General features: G+C 42.0%; 1 protein-coding gene across 1 annotated transcript; it reads left to right on the forward strand.

The window, feature by feature from the left end:
• The first annotated feature begins 11,754 nt into the window (after positions 1–11,754).
• ccnb3 (cyclin B3) lies at positions 11,755–17,516 on the forward strand. Its single transcript, XM_070930032.1, has 13 exons — positions 11,755–11,861; positions 12,097–12,220; positions 12,422–12,505; positions 13,361–13,417; positions 14,103–14,215; positions 14,308–14,455; positions 14,536–14,634; positions 14,753–14,845; positions 15,020–15,157; positions 15,558–15,713; positions 15,809–15,958; positions 16,740–16,870; positions 16,955–17,516. The coding sequence occupies exons 2-13, from the start codon at positions 12,137–12,139 to the stop codon at positions 17,022–17,024; spliced, it is 1,323 nt and encodes a 440-aa protein (XP_070786133.1). The 5' UTR covers positions 11,755–11,861; positions 12,097–12,136; the 3' UTR covers positions 17,025–17,516.
• Positions 17,517–21,541: the final 4,025 nt, after the last annotated feature.

Below are 21,541 nucleotides of genomic sequence, written 5' to 3' on the forward strand. Positions count from 1 at the left end.
GTTGGATTCACAGCGGATTATAATGGATTCCAGTAGTGACACGTTTTCACAGCTGAATAAAATGTCCACAGAAATTTCTCAAACTTCTGCCGACGAAAATACGACTGTGTGAGACAAACTGGGTGGGAGAAACAGCAGAAAGGTGGACTCGGATGCATATATTATGTCAACATCTGCTTGGAGCCAATCAGTTTGTCATGTTTTACCGTTACAGTCGAGTCACAGAGATGAGCATCAGATTTACAGAAAAACAAATAAGTGGAAACCTCACCGCTGTTCTGAAGGCATTTACAGAATCCTTAAAGACTCCTCTAACCATCTGAATGACAAAACAATCAATTTGTTGCATATTTTTAACTCATTTCTCAAGTTTGCAGCTATATTTCCTCCCCAGTCCTTTCTCTCGCTAAGCGGCATGGCTGGAAGGGTGGCAGAGTCGGTCTGTCAGTCCTCCACTTTGGTCCAGACTGAAATATCTCAACAACGTTTTGATGGATTGCCTTGAAATTTTGTACAGACATTCATGTTGCCGACAGGATGAATTGTAATAACTCTGGTGATCCCCTGACTTCTCATCTAGCGCCATCATCAGATCGAAATCTTTAATTTGTCCAGTACTTTTGGTTTATGACCAAAAACCTGCAAAACTAATGACATTCCCATCAACCTTTAGCATGTAGCTCAAAGCACCGCTCAGCTGAAATACAGCCAGGTTCAAACCTTTTCTTTTTTCTTTAACCGTGCAGCAGACAGAATATTCTTTCATCCAGATGTTTAGAAGAGTCTTCCTTCAGAACAGCGTTTTTTAAACTACCCTTTAGCTTCTTTTTATAAAAAAGGTATCTACGTTTTGGAAAATCTGATGCCCAGCGAGAGGCACAAACGGAGACAAATTCATCTGCAATAATAAAAAAAGACAGAGCTTTTGTTGTTTGCCTGCGTGCTGCACCGTGTGGGTAATCTGATCCCACCACAGTCAGATTTATGAACTTAAAACCAGTAGCTAATGGTGCCCTCATAAAACAGACTGGTAAGCGCACTCAGCAGCCTTGGAATGCCGTTCTTGTTGCCACCTACACTGATCCTGAAGATAGATGGCTATCAGACCTGGGTCGAATAGTATTTCCAGATTTTTGTTTTTCTATTTTCTTATATAAGAAAATTCAGCCGAGCACACGTGCTTCTTTTCTGGAAATGGCTTCCTTCGCGTTCAAACCTGTTGGTTTGCTAAAGGGCACTTCAATGCACGTTGAATGAATGACACCACTTTCCCAGACAGTCAAAGCACTGGAACCAGCAGTCCTGTAGTTCCAGGCCAGATCAGACCAACATGATACTCTTTAATCTGACTGTCCGACGGTGTCAATCATCCGGATACGAATGCTGCAAATTACTTCCAATGTTTTAACCCAGGACTGATAAGGCTTTGTGTTCGTATATAAAAAGTACAAATCCACATGTCTGAGCTGTGTGATCCTGGCGCAGCACTGAGATGCAGTCAAACAAGATGAAGTAGAGTGTTGGGGGGAGTGAAGAGAGGAAACAAATTGCCAAAACTTCAGTGATGCAAGAAATACTTAAATCCTCTAATGGAACATTGTGAAAGTGAATGTCTTGCCATCTAAATCTATCTTTAGTACCAGTATTGTGCAATAAAAAGCTGCTCTAATCAACTTTTTATAGGAACAATTGATCAAAAGAGTTGCTTGTAGCTTGTAGTGACAGAAAGAAGTTAAGAGACTCGCTGGTGAACATAGTGAAGCATTTAGCAGCTAAAGAGCCAGAACTTTCCGTCATCAGGTGGCCAGAAACGGCACTTTCAGTTCATGCTAATGTTGCTACGTGTCTTCTCGATATGTAAATAGCCAACTGTTTGCTGACAAGTTCACAATAACAACTTCGTGAGGTGAAAATATCAACGTTGTGATTACAGTTTGTTTGCTGCCCCCAAGTGGCCAAAAACAAAAGTAAAACACAAAACAATGAATGCTGCTTTAAATATAAAAACGTGTAACATACTGTAGAACATATTTTAGACACTTAACCTGTGAAGTTGATGTCAAAATTGTTGTCCATTCACTCTTTAACTTTACATAATATTTCAGATTTCAGGATCCTATCCTGTCGCTCCACTCCAGACCTCTTCAACAACTGAACTGGTGACTTCATACGCCAGATTAATGTGAAAGTGAGCCATAGTTGAGTGAAAACTCCTTTAAAAGTTACTTGTGACTGGTGCGCACTGTAAAAAGGCAACGATGAATGCATTTTCAGAATAGAGGACGTTTAACTGGTGTAATATCTTGAGTCCCCACCATCTCCAAAGTACTTCTTATGGTGATTTATGGTGTTCATTTAGATAAACTCTTTACATCTGGTGGGTTAGCACTGTTTCACTTACAGAGAGGGTGAATAAAATGAAATATCCTCCACTAGAGCAGACAAAGAGATTAAGTACATCTACCATTTATTTTCATTATAGTATGCAGAAACCCTCCTATACATCCTTTCCACCCCCCCCCCCCCCACCCCCCTCAGTCTCTTTCTGGCAGCCGACCACCTGACAACACAACAAGCACTTCTCCAGATGTGTGTGTGAGTGTGTGTGTCCCCTCTGACACCACAGCTGTCCACTCCAGCGCTGCAGCTTATCTATGTGCACGTGTGCGACTGTGTGCACGTGTGTGAGTGTGTCAGACCGTTAGCGTCCCGTGGTGAGAAAACATAATGGTGAGCAGCAGTGGGAGTTAAAAGTTCAGACTAAGCATTCCATGACATATTATATATCAGAGCCGAGGGACCCTCGTGTGCTGCAGCCAGCTCGCTGAGTGTGTGTGTGTTGTGCTCTGTTTGTATGCCTATGTGGCTGAAATTAACAGCTACGTTTTGCTGCATTTAGCTCCAAAAAATCTTTAAAAACAGCAGTCAGAATGTTTTAGATTTAGAGTGAACTAATTTGAACCTAAGTGTAATGTAGACGCTAAATCTAACTGTTACCAAGAGTCAACAGCCACGCTAACAGCTGCACTTAGGCGCTTTGAACATAAATGCTAACATGATGTCAAGCAGGTTATGCTTACCACGTTCGCCCGCCTTCAGACCGACTTCAGCTCAGTGTGAAAACATGCGGCGCTCTTTTTCATTCGAACGAGGCGCAGCAGGGTTGCCAACGCAAAGGGCTCCCAAAATGTTGAACACATGCAAGGACACATTTCTATTGTTTAGCTCACATCTTCCCTGGACTAACTAACTCACCAGCACCTGAAGCAGCACACCCCCACCAGGGCTGATTCCCAGTCTGAACACCCTCTTAGTTTAGCTTGTTAGCATGCTAACATTTGCTTATTAGTTTTCATTAGCATTAGTTTTCTAGAAGAGTCAGGGGATCACCATCCTCTTAGGGCTTTGAATATTTATATAAAACTTCATGGCAATGCATCAAATAGGTTTTGAGATATTTCAGTGTGGAACCAAATGGTGGACCGACTGCTAGCTACGTCACCAGTGCGGCTAATGATTCAATCTAAATGTTAAATCTACACCCTAATTCTAAAAGGAGTGGAGCCTTTATATATATATATATATACGTTGTTAGTTTATGCTGAAACTCCTTGTTGATTAAGTTGTCACTCCTATTAGTGGCACCCATTGACTCCCACTCACCCCATCTGTGTTGGACAGGCAGAGAAAAGTGCTTTGTATTGTTCGCAGGTCTGTTTGTGTGAACCCAGTCTCTTCAGTCTCAGAAGTGTGTGTGTATTTGTACTGTAACAGATGACTAAGAACAATAAATGTCTTTTTTCAAAACTGTTCTTTCAAGGTTCCTTTCGGCTCTCCTTTTAGTGAATTTGGCTTTCTCTGACTGTGTTATTTAAGTGGCTGTAAAAAAAAAAAAGAAAAAGAAAAGAAAGGAAAGAAAAACACGTTTTTTCTTTTTTCTTTTATTCCTCTGTAGGATCACATCACTGTTTGCTTAAGCACCATGGCTCCCTCTTCTTCCGGATCTGACCTCAGTAAGTGAGTGAGTATGAAAATGAGCTTTCTTCGAGCCAGAACACAACTTCATCCCAAATGCCAATATTCAGCTCAGTCCAGGGGATGAATGAATCGCACTGAATCTATGAAGATTACAAGGGGAAATAGCCGAATGACAGTGATAGTGAAAACAGTATGTTAAAGCTCCAAGAAAAGTGCAATTAATATCCAAAAATAAAGTCTTTATTCTGTAATTGTATTCAGCAGAAGACCTGGCCACTAAAGAAACATCAAGACAAGCAAAACAAGTTATTGACAATGCATATAGACAAATAAAGCTTCAAACATGGATATTCATAGCAATATATTTTATTTTTTTCTGATATGGAAAACTGATTTAAGATCAGTCTTTGTCAGGTAATCACTCAGTTTATCCTTACTCGGGCACATTGCTCCTGTGTTGCCATCTAAAGGACACGTATGGTTACTGCAGTTGGATCCCAGTCAAAATTGCATTCAAAACCATTAGAGTTTTCCTTCCAGTGTACTTTTTATTCATTTTGGACTAAAACCATTACCACAGGTTCATCATCCAGCAAAATATACAGCTTGCAGGACGTACGTGTCATTAAAAGCACCACACTTTGCTTTAACTGCGAGTCAACCGTCTTTTTTTGTTGGATCTCTTGACAGTTTTTGCAATAAGTCAAAAACTCGACTTCAGATTGTAGAACAATGTTATTGCAGTAAACAACAATTAAAATGTCAGGCAGAGGCAGTCAGCCTGGATGCATCGTGTGGGTGGATATCAATATTTTTGTTCTTTTGTGAGTGTGTCTGCTAGTCATTACAAATATGGTCCCATTAATCACTTTAAAACATCAGAAAAGCATTTTAGCTTCATCAAGGGAGGAGGTGATGATGGTTTCAGCCAGTTGGTGGGCTAGTAGATGAAGATTGCTATCGTCGGCTATCTGCTCTCTGTTTTTGGCACGTAAGACCCAGTCAATGATGTCACATGAAAGAGCCTCCGCAAAAGCCTCCATCTTGGCTCCACGGGGAGGTCCTGCTTCAAAATGGTCACTTGTCAAATCGTCAGTGGGGGTTGACGGAGGAGGTGAAGGCAGGAAAACCTTCGCCAAGCCTCCTTTTAGCTTCCTGGCGAAACTGTGTCTGCTCCGCTCAAGCTCAGGGAGGAGAGGCGTGGTTGGAGGGGCGTCGGGGTAGTCGAGGGACCCCTCGACGGGGAACCCTGACTGGGACAGGGGTGGGTGGCAGGGCTGGGTGTATTTGGAAGTCTGGATTTCTTTTCCTGGATCCATCTCTGTGTGCAAGCCCAAAAAGTCTCTTCCGCTCTCAGATTCATCCATGAAAGCCGGTCCACTATCCATCTTTACCCCAGCTGAACTCTGGAAACCCTCTTGGTGATCCTCCACGGTTTGACCTCCGCACACCTCCCTCAGAGCAACCTCAATCACTGCTGAGGCTAACTCTTCAGCTAACATCTCCTGGTTTTGATCAAATCTGGTCATCCCGCAGTCCACCTCGGGTCCCACGATTTCCATTTGGCTTATTAACGACTGGATTATGTTCTCGGTCATATTTTGGGCAAACTTCTCAAGAACCCCATTGTTTAGGTTGCTTCTCTTGAGGCCTTCAGAAAGGCCAAGGTTTTCTGGAGTGGGCTCTGGCACCCTTAGATCTGCACTCAATGCCTGCATCGGATCCTGTGAGGATAAAAGCAATAATCTTAGTGAAAGTGAAGGAAATACTGATTTTCATGGTAAGTTCAAGGCACAAGCACAGAAAAGAGTCCAAAGATGGTTGGAGCCGCTGCCTCGTTCCTATAATTAGTTCATTTTTGTATTTTCATTACAACATTTCTTGCCAAACATGTTCAGTTAAAGACAGGCAGGACATAATATATTTCCCCCTACATGGTGCAGCATTTCCTTTTTTAGTCTCTGCTCTACAAATATTTCTACATGCCTTGCCTGTTTGAGATCGGAGAAGAAATAGATAAGCTACAAATTGAAAGAATGCTATGCTGTGTGTATAAGAAACAGCAAAAAGAGAAATGACTTATGCAAAAAATAGAGGAAGAATATACGGGGACTGACAGAACAGAAAGTCCCCTCAGATGGAAAGTAAGATTTAGGCCTCGACCACAGCCTGTCACCATATGAGCTGTCAGCCAGCCAGGATGTGACAAGCAGGAAGTTCAGTTCAGTATTAGATTAGCACAAAAAACCCAAAAAACTGTGCTTAGCGTCCACAGCAGCAACCTGACATTTCTCTAAACTCGATTTGTACGCATCTGTACTTAATGGAAATAGAGCTTTGTTTGATAATTGTAACTTCAAGTTGAGAAAACACAAATGAAGAGAAGCAAATGTTACATGAAAAGTATTATGGTGTTGATCTCTGATGCATACATGGAATGAGACATCTGTATCCATTTCAATACAATGGAGAAAAGAAAGAAAAAACCCAGCTCTGGACGGACACATGAATGTTTGAAAAGGTTCTTTGTTTCACTGGGCTTGATTCAGCAAACAGGTTTTCACATCCAGTAAAATACTGAGCCTGCAAGTGTTATTAATATGAAATAACGTGGAAACTGATATCATTGCTCTCCGGGGCATGTATTCACGGAGCAGTGCTGATATGTTTTAACTGCTGTCGTAGTCAATAAAGTCCAGATTGTGTGACTTTATTTTGCTCTAGGATTCTTGTAACCTGTGTTTTCCAAATGGGTTATGTTCCTCTAATGTTAAAAGAAATAGTTCAACATTTTGGTAAATTCACTTTCTCGCTGTGAGTTAGATGTGAAGATCGATGCCACTCTCACGTCTGCACGGTTAATATGACGCTCCTGGCAGCGACCGGTTAGCTTAGCTTAGCACAAAGAATGGAAACAGGGGGAAACAGCTAGCCTGACTCTGCCCAAAAGAAAAACAATCCTCATACCAATAATGTAAATCTCAAAACACATTTATTTACACGTTTGAGATAATTAGGTTGTCATTTCAAAGTAAACAGTTTTATTTACTTGCATTGTACATTTTAAGTTGAACATTCAGCAATTCAGCTAATTGAAATGACCAACTTTTCTATTGTTGATGTTTTTGTGTTACAGGTTGTGCAAGTTGTCAAACTTTGTCTTGCTAGCAGAAATATGCTTAGCTCTTATCTAAACTACTGAAAATATGTATTTCCCCTCTTTTTAACGTTAGCTTGCTTATATCACAGGTGCCAAGAAGATTGCATTTTAGAAAGCTGATGAAGTTGACTGTGAGAAAGTAATGTGAAACTGAACACCCATAACAACTTCCTTATCTTATTTGGTTCTACTACAACTACTGTACTACTACTACTATTATTACTGCTACTGTTAGACTTGAATCTGGCCATGGATTTAAGGGTTTATAAGGCCATCTTGCAATCAAAAGGACTTAATTTCAGTCTGATATAAATTTAACAAAAACAGGTTAAAATCAAATCAAATACATTTTCTAAGATGTAACACACTCCATGTGGTGACGGTGTCTTTACCAAACACTCACACAGTTTATCTCTTTCCTCTCTAAGCTCCGAATAACCACGAGATTGTAGTCTCTTAGTGTGCGAGTGGCAAACTTTATAAGATGTGTCACAGGATTAACCCGCCATTACTCACTCAGTGGACCACTGCTCGAGTTCAAAATGGACAGAGCCCAGAGTGGAGGACGAGATAGAGAATGAAGCGCACATGTGGAACAAATTACAGCTAAAACAAGGAATGTTTTCTCTTGGCAATCTGACTTGGACATCCTGATGGGCAAACTAACGTTTCTGAAATGATGATGCTGCCTCGACCACTTTATTCTGGGTGTTCTTGTGTTACACAACCCTGTCTAAACAAAGCCTGTTGATTTGTTTGATCAAAGTAACGCACCTGACCGACCGTCTCTTCTAACATCAAGACAACGTTCCTACATGGTGCTCACAGTAACCAGCACAAAGGCAATTGATCACGTTGCAAAATATTGTTGGAAAAGCAAATTCTCAATTGACCTTTTATTCAAACTGGGTTTTTCTTCCACACCCATTTTCAGTGTTTTTAATGAAATGTGATGAGTCCAAAGAGAGATAACCTCCTGCAACGGAGTATTAAGGGTTTCAGAATCCACTTTTGCTGATTTATTTCCAAAATTATTTTCACAACGTATCATCTTTTGTTTTCTATATTGCAAGAAATTAGTTACCCTTTGTTAGCCCAAGAAAAAAAACTGGACAGATAAGACCAGAGATTTAATGCTACAAAAGTAGATAAAACAGGAAAATTTATAATAGTTTCCTGACCAAAAAAGGATTTATGAAGTATAGCAGATCAAAAGGACAACTTCTGATTTACTGTAATACCTGGCAAGATGCAGAAGGAATCTCGAGGGCCAATTGGAAAAGATTAAAGCCAGAAGTTACATAAATGTACTACGAAATATGAAAACAAAGATACAGTAAACATCAGAGGTTGCAGACCAGCCTACCAGTGAAGTAACGAGGTCGATGGTTCGCTCTATGTGTCTCCGCTGCGAATGAGTTTACACGGAAATGGTTTGACAATTGAGTTTCACTCACTTCCTGTGTGTGTGTGTGTGTGTGTGTGTGTGTGTGTGTGTGTGTGTGAGAGATAACTACTACTAGATAATACTGTACAAATACAGTACAGTAAAAGTCCTGCACTGAAAATGTTATTTAATTAAAAGTATGTGAGTATAATCAGAAAAATGTACTTTAAGTAAACTAAAACTAAACTAAAAGTAAAAGTACTCAATGCAGAAAATGTTCCCTGTGACATTTATACTATTATATTATTAGATTATTATTACTCATGCATTAATGTAAAAACAGCATTTTACTGTTGTAGTTTTTGTACTCCTCATTATTTTCTCGATTAATCGATTGATTGGTCAGTAAAAATTCAGAAAACGGTGAGAACTGCTCAAAATGATTAAAAAGAAATAGGAATAATTGAAGTAATTGAACAGAAACACAACAAATATTCACATTTGTGAAATTGGATCCATGAAATGTTTTCGCAATAAAAAAAATGATTTATTAATCGACTAATCGTTTCAGCTGTACTTGTATTTACTGTTGGGTAGTTTCATTTATAACAAAACATCATTCCTTAATTTATAAAGTAACATGAAGAGAAAATACTCACGGAGAATACAAGTACCTCAAATGTGTACTTCAATAAATGTACTTACTTACATTCTGGACAGTTTAGGAAGTCCCACAAACTGGTTGGTTTTGTGTGATTTTCTCATGATGCATACTTCCATGAGTCTGAATTCACTGCCCAAACCCCACCCGGGCCGATTTCTTGGCAGCTTCAGCCGAATCCTAAGAATTATAAAACTATTCCTGCCAGCTCTGACAGAGACACAAACAATTTGGATAGAAACTGCTCTCATAAGAAGGGTTTTTTTTTGTCTTGGATGAGGACAACAGGGAGGGGAGATGAAATAAAAGGAGTGTTGTGAGATAATATCTCTCTGTGGACTTCATTAGACTCCAGATTGCACTAGGTGAACTGCAGGCCTCGAAGCCGCGTCAGACCATCCTGTTCAGACAAGGCGAACGTGGGCTGAATGTTTAAACGCGCTGGGCCCTCGCGTGAAACAAAACCAAGGGATGCTTGGAGTTTCATGACACTGAGAGAGACTTAATGGTGTGTTTAAGAGAGATGACATAACTCTGGCAATAATAGCGCTCTTCATGTCAGAGGAGGATCAAAATGAATTCATCCAAGAGTTATTTCGTTCTCTTAACAAGACTGAGATAAACTTAATGGTCTCAATTCCTGTTATTAGGACAAGAATCAAAGATGACCCTCCCAAACTCTTGGCAGCTGGATGGATGTTGGCTGCCAGCATCCCCTGGTGTCCGTCCTGAACCTGCCGTCTGAGCGCAAAAATGTGATTTTACGACTCTATTATCCAAACTGTAACTGCAGCAACTCCGTGTTGTGGGTCCCAGTAGGCCCGCTGGGCTCTTTCTGCTCCAGTTCAGGAAACACTTATCTGTGTGTCGGTGAGCTCACCGCTCAACATGATCACTTAGATAGATTTTACGGGTCATTTCAGTCTGGTACGACTGCCTAAAGGCGGTGGTGAAAAAAGTTCTCAAATCCCTTTACTTCAGTAAAAGTAATAGCAGAGAGTAAAAATACTACTTCTTCTTAGTCTACTTGAGGAAAAGTACATAAGTATTACTATGCAAAGAGTGTTAAATTATCTTCTTATGTTATTAAGAAGATTTTATTGTGTGCAACAAGATAAAACCAGTTAGTTAGTTTTGTTGTGAGGCAATTTACATTTACTTCATCATCCTTATAAGTTCATGATGACGTTATGTAAATCCCAGCACAGCTTTGCACGACTCCAACCTGAGGAGGTCTAATCAGCAACATAACTGGAAACACCCGCGAGGGGATGAGGGGCCTTCATATTTAACATGTTGATCATGAGTTTTGTATGTAAAATCAAAAAATGTAGTGAGGTAAAAAGTACAACATTTCCCTCTGTAGTGGGGTAGAAGTATAAAGCAGAGTTAATTGGATATACTTAAGTAAAGTACAAGTGCTACTACTTTTCACCACTGCCTAAAGGGAAATCATGACACGCCAGACCTGCATTACACAAGCGAATCAAAAAGACAAATATACCTTATGACTTGCTGTATTCTGCATTTTTGTGAGGTTCTTATGGCACTTTCACCTTATGTCTTATTTATCAAATGCTGACTTGGACAACTGCAATCATCCATTACCTCCACTCACAAAAAGTATATATATTCCACTTACTAGGTCCTATACTATCCTATAGGTCAAATACTTTAAAGTTGTAGTAGTGAGACGTCATATCCTGCTTCTTCTGATGTGATATGAAATGCTGCATTACCCAAACAGTGCATGTATGCGTACATGTGTATAGATGAGTATACATGTGTGCAGATCATAGATTTCTATTTTTCCTGAAGGAAGGTTTCTTATCAGGGGAGTTCATGCATAGTAAAATAAATATTAAATAAAAGTAAATATAAATATTAGTATATTATTAAAATATACATTAATAGTAAAATGAAAGTGGAAAAATATGTAAACAAGCATATAAATAGAATAGATGTAATTGTGAATGAACTCATGGGAGACTTGTTTGACAGGTACTTTGTGTTTGAACATGTGCACTGATGTAAATAATCTGTGTCACATGTATATTCACCTCGTGTCTGTCCTGAAACAATCACCATCAGTTAAGACTTCATGAGCAAAAACATCAATAAAACCTCCAACGTTTAAACTGCAGCTGGTTTCTAAGGATGTTTGAAAATCCCACATGCTCCTCCTCCAGGGTTCGTTTCATTTAACTCCAAGGAAACGAGGCGGGCGGAGGGGTCATTTATAAACTCACCATAACATTTGAATGGATTTTGCTCAACTAAATAACACACTTACTCGTTGACATAACATAACAACATAGTAATATAACATAATAAACGTTTTTTTTCCCACATATAATCAGTTGTTTTTTAACGCTTCTGGTAGTCAACATTCTTCACGTCGACGCAGCGGGCGGAGCCGTTGCCGTGAAACCAACGCTCCCTAGCAACGGCATTCAAAGCGACTTCCTGATTGGTCCGCCCGGCTCAAATTCCAGCCAATCAGAGCGAGGCGCAGCAGATTTGGATCCGCAGCTGAAGCACTTTTGTCTGAGCTCTCCGTCCATGAAGCGACACGGCAAATCTGGACTATTTACAACATTTGAACAAGCTGTTTGCGGCGTTTCTCGTCACTGAACCGAGCGACTGAAGTACACGAGCAGGAATTATAAAACACGGTAAGCCTTAACCCCTTTTTTTTTTTTTCCTTCAATGCAGAACCGGTTCACGTGTGGAAACCCCACCCAGCAAACACTGATGCACACCGCTAAGCTGTTTGTTTAGTTTCTCGGTTCTACAGCTTGTTATCTGCAGCTAGCTAAAACTGTTTAAAACTGAACACCACGACAACACGCCGCCCCACCTTTATTTTTAAACCCGACCCGCCATTTTTTTTTGTTTTGCGTGTTGCAGAGTTTGTTCGCGGAGGAGGATACAGTTAAAGGAGGCAGCCATGCCCGTACCGAGGGGAAAGAAGCCCGCAGTCACCGCCGGGAGCAAGATACCCAAGCTAAATGCAACAAAGACCGAGAACCAGGTAAAAGACAACACGCTCTCATGTGGGTTTAGCTGGATAAGCAGCTTGCTGGCAGTGAAGGCTGTAAACAAAGCAGACGCTGCAGCAGCCTCGAAGTTCATGAATCCTGAAAGGATTAAGTCCGTGAGACTAAAGTGCAACACATCTTGTGTTTGGTGCATTCACGTGGTTTGTGGGTGATGGTGTGTTTTTGTGTTGCAGGAGGAAGGCCCCCAGGTGAAGAGGTCCTCCTCCCCTCCTCATGGGGCCCCCAAGAAGAGGACCGCTTTTATCGACATCACTAATGTAAGTCTGAGACACAAAGTCTCCTTTAGTCGGTTTAAACCAACCTTTCCGAGTTGCTGGAGTTTCCAGATGTGAGTTTAATGAGTATAATGGCTTCATGAGAATTTCTCCTGAGTGGGAATGTTTGAGATCAACAAAACAAGTTTGCTTTGGTCTAAATAATCACTGATCACTAGTTAATACAAGTCTGGTTTAGTTTACATGCAAGGTGGGAATGCAAAACCCTGTTTGATTTCTGCCGGCTCTGAAGTGGATGTCTGAGCTTCCTGTTGTCACTGACTGTGAGTCTCCTCTGACTGGAGCGTTGTGTAAAACACCTGCCTCAGTGGGAATATTTGGGGGCGTTTGTTTATACTAAAGACCACGACGATGCACAGAAAGTGCTGGAACATGTACGTGCCGTGGTGCATGAGGGAAAGGGTCATTTGGTCAACATTTGTGAGATGTTAATAACCTCTTTATATACTGCACATGTGCCTTGATGATGATTTTTATTTATCAAGGCGCCTCAAAGCAAAATCTTGAATTCTAGAAAAATTGTCAACATATTTTTTTTGTTTTTTAAAAGCACAAAATTTCAACAGCAAATATTGTTTTTTTGACAATGTAGCAGGAAGGACGATATGTTGCTGTCGTGTGTGTGTGTGTGTGTGTCACTCCTTTATAAACATGTAGACCTTTTTACAGGATTTTAAATTTGGACCTCATAAACCCTCTAGTTAACCCTCCAGTTATTAAAATCTGACAGCGAGAATGTCGGCTGTGTTTCACGAGCTGCTGTCTGGATGCAGGATGAGTGTTGATCTCCCACCCTGTGATATTTTGTGTTAACCGCTCGCCCCTTCTTGACGGCAGGCTAGCGGTCGGTGTCCGTCAGATTGTCGGCCCAACAGTGCCGGCAGCCTCAAGACAGTAAGTGGGACGCTGTTGGTATCTACCACTTTAGTGGCGGTGAGAGAAGCACAGTGTCTGAATTGTCTGAATTCATATTGTCACGGGGAAAACAATGGGAAGCCTAGGTTGTCACACATTAACAATTCACATACACGAGAACTAATTTATACATTTTAATCATTTTTGGTCAGTCAAAACATTTTCTGAAAGTTTTTTTTTTTAAATTTATTTGGAAAATGTTTGACACCTAATGACACGTATATGTGTGTGTGTGTGTGTGTGTTTAACACTGCGTCCCTGGGTTTCGGTGTGATGGTGTGCCCGGGCTGGCTGTTGTCCTCCACTGTGGTGTGAATGTGTGCACTCTGCTACCTCACCTGGGTGAGAAACGGGCGCCATGTTTGTCTCCTCTCCTCACAAGCGCCAGAGCTGCTGCTGTGAAACCAACGAGGTGGCAGAGAGCCGACGTGTTGATACCAAAACTGTGACATTCCAGCTCATGGGCGCGAGTCAGTTTTATACTTTTGTCCCAAAAGACTCATGGTACATTACCATCTCTTATGAACTGGCATCAGGTTATAAATGTCCAAAATCGTACTCACTGTAAACGACTAAATGTGTGTGTTCTTGAGTGAGCGAGGGGGTGATTTCGGACACAGTCTATGATTTAAAAATCCTGATCTCCATTTGGCTTTGTTCACAGGCTCATAAGGTTCAGATCAGCCTTCCAGGGAGGAAGAAGAACACGGCGAAGAAGCAGGCGAAGAAAACGAGCTCCACCTCGGTGTCGACCACGAATCACGCCAACCTGAAAAAGTAATGCGACGGTGTTTTTCTTTTTAACGGTTTACTCTCCCTCTCGCGTCGTCTCCTCAGTCTTTTAATCTGCGGCCTCTCTCCCTCTGCAGGTCTGTGAGCTCGGACGAGACTCCCGCTGAGAGAGAAAAGACTGATGAAGAGGAGGCGCAGAAGGGTGTAGCAGCTCCAGTGGAAGAGCTGGTGGCCGCTACGCCCCCTGCTGCCCGTGAAGTGCCAGCACACCTTCAGAAACAACAAGTAAGGAAAACTACACGCCCCAAAGAAATGTTCTGGAAAAGTTTCCTCCTCCTTTACTCACACTCTCTCCATCCTTGTAGATCCCAGAGGAGTTTGACATCGACTCTGAGAACTCTGAGGACTGTTACATGTGTCCGGAGTACGCAAAGGACATCTTTGACTACCTCAAACAGAGAGAGGTGAGACGAACCAAAACACTGTTGGCAAATTCAAAAAGGTCTGAGTTTGGACCATGTTTCTAGGATCTAGCTCTGTTTCTGTTTTTGTCTCATCCCTCTTCTGTTTTATTGTCTGCAGGAAAAGTTCGTCCTCTGTAACTACATGCCCCAGCAGCCCAGCCTCAACCCCGAGATGAGGGCAATCCTGATCGACTGGCTGGTTGAAGTACAGGTGAGTTTTCCTGGTAGCCCGTTTGTGTTAATAGGAGATTTCAAGGTTGAAATAACCCTCACAGCAAAACAGAGCTGTGTGTGTTGCTAAATGCCGTCCTGCGTCTCCGGTTTCTTTCTTCCTTCTGTGTTTGTGCGGCACGTTGACTGGATTCTGTTCATGTGTTTGGTTTAGGAGAACTTTGAGCTGTACCACGAGACCCTGTACCTGGCTGTGAAGATGACAGACCACTACCTGTCCCAGACTCCGGTCCACAGGGAGATGCTGCAGCTCGTCGGCTCCACCGCCATGCTCATAGCCTCCAAATTTGAGGTAGGGCGGAGACTCTTAAGATTCAGCGTATCTTCTATAATAAAGTGCCGTGCTTTAGATGACTCTGGCAAGAGTTAAAAAAAATCCATTTCTTCTTTGTAGATTAACACAGAATCGCAAAAACAAATCCTTTTTCCTTGGGGGGGGGGGGTTTGGGTGTGTGTTTTTATTTTTATCTCTGGCTTTGTAAAGTTCACTCAGTCAGTGGGATTTATTCTGAAGAAAAATGAAGGTGAGCATCAGTTAAGAGGCTCACAAGCTCATTGAAGAAACATGAAATGGGATCACATCGACCATGCTTACTAAGTTATGAATCCTGTCACCTTTTTTAAAAAAAAATCCCAAATACAAAGGAAGATTTCCTGACCCTGCTTCATGTTTTATTGTGACGCCCCTGCAGGAGCGCAGTCCGCCTTGCGTCGACGACTTTCTTTATATTTGCGATGACGCGTACAAGAGGGAGGAGCTCATCTCCACGGAGGCCACCATCCTGCAGGCGCTGTCCTTCGACATCAACATCCCCATCCCCTATCGCTTCCTCAGACGCTATGCCAAGGTGTGTGTGTATGTTGTGTGTGTGTGTGTGTGTGCGCTCTCCACAGTCTCTTGAGGTCTTCCCTCTTCTGAGTGTTTGCTGTGCTGTCTCTGCAGTGTGTGAGCGCGGGCATGGACACGCTGACGCTGGCCCGGTACTACTGCGAGATGAGTCTGATGGAGATGGAGCTGGTGTCGGAGAGAGGCTCCCTGCTGGCCTCAGCCTGCCTGCTGATGGCGCTGGTCACCAAAGACCTGGGAGGATGGGTATGTGCTCAACCACTTCTTCACACTGCAGCTGTTTGTTTTTGCCGCCGACAGGCTCAGGTAGTTATTCAAAGTGCCTGACAACATAATGGAAAGGATCCCTGCAGAGAGAGACCTTTTTGTTTAATCAGAAAGCGAGATCTCGAGGAGAAGTCTTGACCCCAAAGTATGTTTAAACATAAAATTAAAAATAGGGCCCAGGTTTAAAAACAATGGAATTAGCCTTTAAGCCTTTCCCTCCAATGACTCAAACACCACACAGATGCACAACAGGAATGTTTTTGTCAACTAAGAACATTATCATGGCTGTCTTTTCTGTTTTCCTTACGTTTGCAGTGTTTTTTTCAGGAACCTTTTTACTTGATTGTTTATAAAAGGTGATTTGGTGGCGCTTCTGCTGTCCAGCAGTTAAGGCGGACTTAAACTCTCCACTGTTTGACTAGACTGAATTTTGAGTTCTGCATGAAGAGCCAGGCTGCCGCTCTCTCTAGTGAACCATCCTCCTTTCAATTTAAATGTAAATTGTTTTTCCATGTAACTTGGGAGTTATCATTGCAGCAGTAATACAAGGGATGGTGGGTAATTTTATTTTGTTCCTGGGCCGACTCCGGAATCGGCTGCTGTGCGGGTTTTACAATTTAGGAAGGATAATGTTTGTCACGTATTGAGTAATGACGCCCAAGCAGTGAATTTGTATTATATTTTTGTAGCTTTAAGGATCCAGCGTGGCTACATGTTTGTATGAGCAGCAGTGCAAATGTCCCTCTTCTTTCCTCTGCAGAGTCCCATCCTGCAGTTCCACTCCGGCTACCAGACGTCAGATTTGGCGCCCGTTGTCAGGAAGCTCTACGTGATGCTTTCAGCTCCTCCTGACGATAAACTGAGAGCCATCAGAAACAAATACTCGCACAAGTAAGTCGTGTATCTAAAGACGGAGCTATTTTATAATGGAGTGGTCAACGTAGATGAATTAATGGCTTCTTTAATATCTTTCAGGGTGTTTTTCGAGGTTGCGTCCCTGCCGTTGGTCAACGTTGACATTTTGGAGAAAGCTTTATCTCCGTGAGACGTCGCCTCCCCAAACATCTAATCTTGCCAGTCTGTATATAATTTGTTAATATGTTTAATATTTATACACGTAGTGTAGTCTGTCGTTTTATATAATATTGGAAATAAATCTTTAATGCCAGTTTGTGATGGAAAAGAGTTTTAATGTGGGCATTTGTTATTAAGAAGTCTGCCAGTTTATTGTGTTTAAGGTTGTTAATAATGAGTTTTAGTGTTACAGTTGAGTACACCCTTTTGTGGCATCCATTTTATACTTCTTTTTTTTTTAAGATAAAAGAAAATAATCTTAATTCATTAGTAATTTGTAAGCCCCGTCTGTGTGTACGTACGTAAGTTAATGTTGAGTGCTTACTTTTACGGATGAATTATGCACTGGCCCACATGTTTTATAGGTTTTCATATATTGCTGAAGTTGGCAGGTATGAATGTGTATTTACATACGTTGTACAGTGTTTATCATGTTAATATCACTATGCTAATTATTTGTATAAAAAACGACCGGATGATGCTGTGCTATTTTTAAATGGCTGTCATGCGTACCCTTAAAATAAAGATGTTTTTGTTTTGTTTTTAAATATGTTTCATAAAGTGGGTGTTCATCATTTGGGTTATAGGCCCTTACCTGGAGTGGCTTTTGGTAAAGGCATCTTTTTAAACTTGACTTGCACAGGATGTGTGATCATGATGTACGGCCACTAGGGGTCAGTAAAGCACCACGTTCCTCCCTGTGTCGGCTGAGGGTTCACATGCTTCTCTGAGCCCTGATTGAAATATCTGACATCAGATCAGTTTCTCTTGAACCTCATTAGACAGGAGAATTACTGAAGAAGTCCTATTTGTCCAACTGAAGTCTATAATCTAATATAACCATGTCAAGTTCAGCTTGAATGTTAATTCTTGACCTTTTGAATTAGTAGTTGGACATCAAATTCTTTAGTGTTATAATCTAAATGGGCCTTGAGTGAAGCATTCAGGTCACCCGTGTTCGGCAGCATATTCGGCTGCTGAAGCTGTAGTTCCCTAAAGGTCGTCCAGTCATGAACTGGCCAATGGTACGTTTACTGCAGCAAAGTTGTGCTTTACAAATTCACTTTCCTTGCTCTGCTATCTTGTGGTAAATACTCAACACCTTTTGTTCCCTGAAGGTCTGCACTGTTGGTCTCGGAGAGAGGTGGAGTCTTCCTGTGGTTGCAACAACATTTAGTGACGTCCATATATAACAGTGGGATAAATGTGATGGCTGAACGCCATCTCTTGGTTGAATCTGGGCCAGTGAGCTTACAGGCAATCAGTGGTACATCTGAAGGATTTAAAGTGGCATTCCTCTTTGGTTTTTGTGACGTTGCCCATTGTTTCCCTCCTCGGTAGTTCATATTTGAGGCAGAACAGAACGAACGAGAGCGAGAAGACGAGGTACACAACCTGTATCAGAAGCTGCTTACATGCTAAAAGTAAAATATTCATTACAGCTTGGATGCTTTTTGTTTTGTTTCAACTGCTGCTAAATTTAAGTCTTGGGCTTGAAGCCGAAGCAGCAGTTTCTATCATCAAACTGATCACCGGTGTTGCGGTTGGCTAGCTCCTGGTCTCTAGAGGTTTGTACAGATCAATAAGCTGACCAGATGACGCCTACGATTCCCCTCGTTTTTTTGTGCCTCGTTCTACAGAAACCTGCTGTGGCTAAGTGACAGCCTGCAGCAGGGGGGGTGAAGGTGTGGAAATTGATTTTGTGTCCTCACATGGAACTGGGACAGACTGGGTCTGAGCTCAAAGTTTCACTTTTTGACCATGACGAAGCAAACCTTTGAAAACTTTCTCTTGTTTGAAGACTTATCCAGAGAGCAGACGTGTGAAACACCATGTTGGCTTCTTTTAGCCACCTGGGTGTCTCCTCAATTCAACCCCCACATCTGTCTTCTCTTCTACTCCAATTAGTGATTTTCTACTTTTCCCCAAAAAGCGACTCTCAACAGTGAACTTGGCACTTGAATGGTATCGCATTCAGCTATGGATTTTATGTCTAAGCGAGTTTTTTTTCCAGTCGACAAACAGTCGGTCTTGATCATCGCTCAGCAACATCCTGTCGTCGCATTGCATCATGGTCCTTTGGGGCTGCTGCCACTTCAGAAACTGACAGATAGTCTGCCTCTGAATGATGGATTTCCTTATACCTGTTGAATTTAATGTGCAAGTAAGTTTGGACGTACCTCTGGCTCTTAAATTCTGATTATTTAAATGTTTGTTTCAACTCGAGTAGTTCTTGAAATACGAGATATTAAAGGTAAGAAGAAGTGGCCCCGCTGGCTGTTTTCTAGCAGTATTGAAGTACTTTTAGGTATTTTTTCTTGTCTTGAAGTACCTCGATCAAGGACAGCTTGATGGCAGTAGCGGAGGAAAGATGGTTTAGTCCACTGCACAGATCAAACCAGGAACCATCTGGACCACAGACCGAACCTTTAAGTGTATTTTCCTTTTTTTAAAAGTTAATGATGGAGAAAACAAAAAAGGATAATTAAAGGTGTCTAAAGGAAAGGTAGTGACCCTGACTGAGAATATGTCTGCCTGAGTCATAAACTCACTGTTAGCACACACACACACACACACACACACACACACACACACACACACACTACATGGATCCCTGCCAATCCAATTCACTGGCCATCATCTGGCACAGACGCTCCACTGTGCCTGGAGACTTCTGAGCTCATTCTTCCTGTTATTCACTCAATCAAAGTGATTGATTGGCTGCTTTGTCTTTGTGTGTATATGTGTGTTTGTGTGTGTGTGTGCACATTCGTTCACCCAGAGCCACACATCCCAATAACTCAGTCTGATTAAAGTGTGCTGGTGGAGATAGTGCCCATTCGGTCGGGCAGATACGCATCTAAACTGGCGCTGCCAAGCCGCATATGAGCTATTGATCAGTGGAAAGGCTGGGAAACGGGCGTTCACGCTGTTAGCTTTGCACAATCAGAATGAGAGCTGAGAGCTTTGCGGTCTTTAGTTCTCACTTCTGAGGTGCAGCTGCTGCTCAAGACTTCTGAGCTGCAGAATAAAAGGATAGTTTGGTTTTCGGGGGATTTTCTATTTTTCCTCCGTTATCCACAGTCACATAAAGTCTTGAGTGTCTTTTCTTAAGTCTCCGCAATGCAGTTTTGAAGCTCGCGACTGTTACTCGAGCCCACCAGATATCCGTGTATTGAGCTGAGATAAGCAACCATTATCATTCAGACTGCACGCACAGTCATGAGTGCGTCTGGCTCTGGATAAATTCCCCTTCAGCTCAGAGCATCACAGCCTGGTTTCACAATCACAAGCCGCTTCTCCACTTTGTTCAGAGTCAAATAGTTCTGATGTTTTGCCCACTCATGGAAGAAACTAGCAACCGGCCAGAACGATGGCCACAAATAGTGACAAGCGTGATAAAAGAAACTGGCACATTTCATTTGGCATAAAAGAATATGAAGAAGAAGAATATATTAATGGGTCCCTGCACATAAATGGTGTGAAAATAATCTACTGATGCAGCTCTTCAGGATTCTTCAAATTCTATTGAACCCAATGGCTCAAATTCTGATAATTGCTTTGTTTTATCTACATGCTTAGCCGCCTCTGTGTGGAGTCGAAGACCTGCTTCATTTTGCTCGCCGGCTGATTAGTTTGAGACTCTTTATCTGTAAAGACCTTTGAGACACACTTGTTATAAATCTCGAATTGGCCGAGCTCGGCCAATTAGAGGGATACTTCGGGGGAGATTTTGGCTGCAAGTGGATCGAGATGGAGTTGCTGGGCTGGAGTTTTGTCCCAGATTGCACTTCAACTGCCACGAAGCAGAATTGGCTGAAACCAGTCGTCAAATATTTAAAACTGTTAAAAAGTTAGGGAGGCTTTCGCAATTTGCATAAAAGGCACAGAATCAGTTTACAGGTGTTGGGGAGTGCTACTGCACATGTGAAAAAGGTCGTATGAAGCCTTTTGTGGCTCCGGAGGGAGCTGTGTGACGTTGCCTCGAGTGATGTCACTTGAGTCAGTGTCGGGCGGGGCTGCTAGAATCTCCAACAGAACTGTCTGTTGTTGAGTTGCATTGTGGGTAATGTAGGCACCAGGATTTGATAAATCCTTTCTTAAAAAAAAGGTGTCCATCATGAGATCAGGGATACTCAACTTGCTTTGCCACTTTTGCAAGATGACAGGAGGCCAGGGGTCAAGTTAATACACAAACATTAATAGGCCTTTCTGCCAGAAAGCCTCTCTAACACGTGGTTAATGCTGTGAAACGGTCGCAGTTTGGTTAGATTTAGGAACATATCCTGGTTTGGGTTAAAATAATAAGTCGATGTTGACTTTTGCCTTCACACGGGACACTAACAGCGGTCTCCTGGGTGAATGTCCCGTCTTTCTGTCATCGGGCCACCCTGCACCCTATCGCGGGCCATATTTGTCCCACGGGCCGCAAGTTGAGTATCACTGTTGTAGATGCTCGTCTCGTCCTGAGCAGACACTCTTTTGTAC

This window comes from Enoplosus armatus, chromosome 23 (genome assembly GCF_043641665.1).
Source record: "Enoplosus armatus isolate fEnoArm2 chromosome 23, fEnoArm2.hap1, whole genome shotgun sequence".
NCBI lineage: Eukaryota > Metazoa > Chordata > Actinopteri > Centrarchiformes > Enoplosidae > Enoplosus > Enoplosus armatus.